Below are 2,500 nucleotides of genomic sequence, written 5' to 3'. Positions count from 1 at the left end.
TGCATTCTCTGTGGTAAAGGCTGCGAAAGAGGTTGGTAAATAACAATTCTGCTGACTCATGTACATGTAAGTACAGCAGTGAAAAAAAGGAGGGAAGAGGAGGATGAGGAGGAGGATGAGGAGGAGGAAGAGGAGGAGGAAGGAGGAGGAGGAAGAGGAGGAGGAGGAAGAAGGGGGAGGAGGGAGGAGGAAAGAGGAGGAGGAGGGAAGGAGGAGGAGGAAGAGGAGGAGGAGGAAGAGGAGGAGGAGGAAGAGGGAAGGAAGGAGAAAGAGGAGGAGAGGAAGGAGGAAGGAGGAGGAGGGAGAGGAGAGGAGGAGGAGGAGGAAGGAGGAGGAGGAAGAGGAGGAGGAGGAAGAGGAGGAGAGGAAGAGGAGAGGAAAAGGAGGAGGAGAAGAGGAGGGAGAGGAGAGGAAAGGAGAAGGAAGAGAAGGAGAAGGAGAAGGAGGAAGAGGAGGAGGAGGAGGAGGGGAAGGAGGAAAAAGAAGAGGAAGAGGAAGAGGAAGAAGAGTAAGAAAAAAGAAAGAAAGAAATGCATGTGTGTTGGGATTTTATTTTGTTTAATCAGCAAACATTTTCTTTTACTTCCTTTCATGTGGTATGGGAAATGAATTTGCTGCTCAAAATTTCTCGTAACACATGAATCTCAAAAATATGGTTAATGAAATTGAAAACCCTTTTATTTTTTTTAACTTCTCAGTTAAAAGGAAAATATTGATTTGCTAGTTCAATAGCAGAAGGTAAAAATATTGATTGTTGACCTCCAAATAGGCTTAGGCAGGTGCCATCAAAGGCCTCTTTTTCAAATTAGATACACCATCTTATAATAAAAAGAAAGATGTCACCTTTAATTCTTTGGAATTTTGAAAGTCTATCAGTGTGTGATTTCTTGGAAATGGAAGCGGCTGTGATAAGCAGACAGGATATTTTTGTTATGAAATCTCTCTCTTTTTCTTTTGTTTTCTTTTTCTTATCTTTTTTCTCTTTTTGTTTTATTTTGTTTTCTTTTCTTTTCTTATTTTTTATTTTCTCTCTTCTCTTTTCTCTTTTTTCTTTTTTCTTTTCTTTCCCTTCCTTCCCTTCCTTTCCTTTCCTTTCCCTTTCCTTTTCCTTTCCTTTCCTTGTCCTTTTCCTTTCCTTTCCTTTCCTTTCTTTCCTTCTTCTTTTGCTTCTTTCATCTTCTTTTCTTTTTCTTTCTTCTTTTTTCTTCTTCTTTTTTTCTTCTTCGGCTTTTTTTCTTCTTCTTATTCTTCTTCTTCATTTTTCTAACTATTCCCCCTCATAACCTCCCAGGCACTGCTCGAGATCAATAAACTAAAATGATTCCAGATTGTATATATAGTTCAGAAATAAAAAGTAGAGAGAAAAAAAAAAGTTTATATCTCAATTTACTGTTTTAAGCTTTTAGACTAGCTGGGATTTTTTTTTTTGTAATTTGGAATACCTCTGTGGGAGAAAAATAAGGATTTGCCACAAAATCTGAAAGTATTAAATTTTCTGATTTCTGTTTGTAATTACATGCATGCTCTGCATTTAACATCTATTTTTAACTCGTATTTATAGGCATTTTTCTATCTTTTTCGTGTGTGCAGGAATGAGTGCAGAACACCTAGTAATTCATGGAAAACTCTATATGCAAATGAAAATTGGATACTTAATTTTATTTTCATATTTTTGTCCGATGGAGTAGTTGTCGGAATTAGTACAGATTCAACAAGAATTCTACCTTTGCTTTTTTCTGGAATGTGTATAATGGTTTGTGGCATTTATATGCACATGCACACGCACACAGCCACAGACAAGCATACGCACAGACAAGCACATTCGCACGCAGTCGCACACACACGCATGTACGCACGCACCCACCCACAAACCCACCCACGCACCCACCCACTCACCCACCCACTCACCCACCCACTCACCCACCCACGACACCCAACCACACACCCAACCACACACACACACACACCACACACACACACACACACACAACACACACACACACACACACACACACACACACACACACACACACACACACCACACACACACAAACACACACACACACGTTCTCTTAAGAAAATAGGATGCTTTCTAATGACCAATTTTTCTCATCACTTCTTATTGCATTTGCTCTTGCCATAATGAGGATGATTATGAGTTGTTTCTATTATTATTTTTCACTGTTTACAAGTAATAATTGATAAGAAATAGTTAAACCGCATGACATTTTTCTAACTATTCTCCCTCATAACCTCCCAGGCACTACTCGAGATCATACTCCTCGACGCGGCCGTTGTGGCGACAGGCTGGGCGTTTTACCAAGAGGACGACCTGGCTGGCACTCTCTTCATACCCTACATGCTGTGGCTCTCGCTCGCCACGGCCCTCACCCTCTGCATTTGGAAGATGAACCCACGCTGGCGGAATGGAGTGCCGGCCAAGGAGAAATAAGAAGGGGGTGTGTGACGGACGAGGCCGGTTACTCGATGTTTCGTTGCC

At 41.1% G+C, this 2,500-nt stretch overlaps 1 protein-coding gene across 3 annotated transcripts in view; it reads left to right on the top strand.

The window, feature by feature from the left end:
- LOC119568211 (translocator protein-like) overlaps positions 1–2,500 on the top strand; it is a 7,929-nt gene that overhangs the window by 5,265 nt on the left and 164 nt on the right. For 2 of the 3 annotated variants that reach the window (XM_037916639.1, XM_037916641.1), the window contains exon 4: positions 2,261–2,500. This exon is cut by the window's right edge and continues 164 nt beyond it. In XM_037916639.1, coding sequence (XP_037772567.1) covers positions 2,261–2,452 — 192 coding nt within the window. In that variant the 3' untranslated portion in view covers positions 2,453–2,500. The remainder of the gene's footprint in view (positions 1–2,260) is intronic. The other variant, XM_037916642.1, reaches the window with a different exon arrangement.

Source organism: Penaeus monodon, chromosome 43 (genome assembly GCF_015228065.2).
Source record: "Penaeus monodon isolate SGIC_2016 chromosome 43, NSTDA_Pmon_1, whole genome shotgun sequence".
Lineage (NCBI taxonomy): Eukaryota > Metazoa > Arthropoda > Malacostraca > Decapoda > Penaeidae > Penaeus > Penaeus monodon.
Note: the sequence above shows the minus strand (reverse complement) of the source record. Positions and strands in the feature narration are given on the sequence as shown.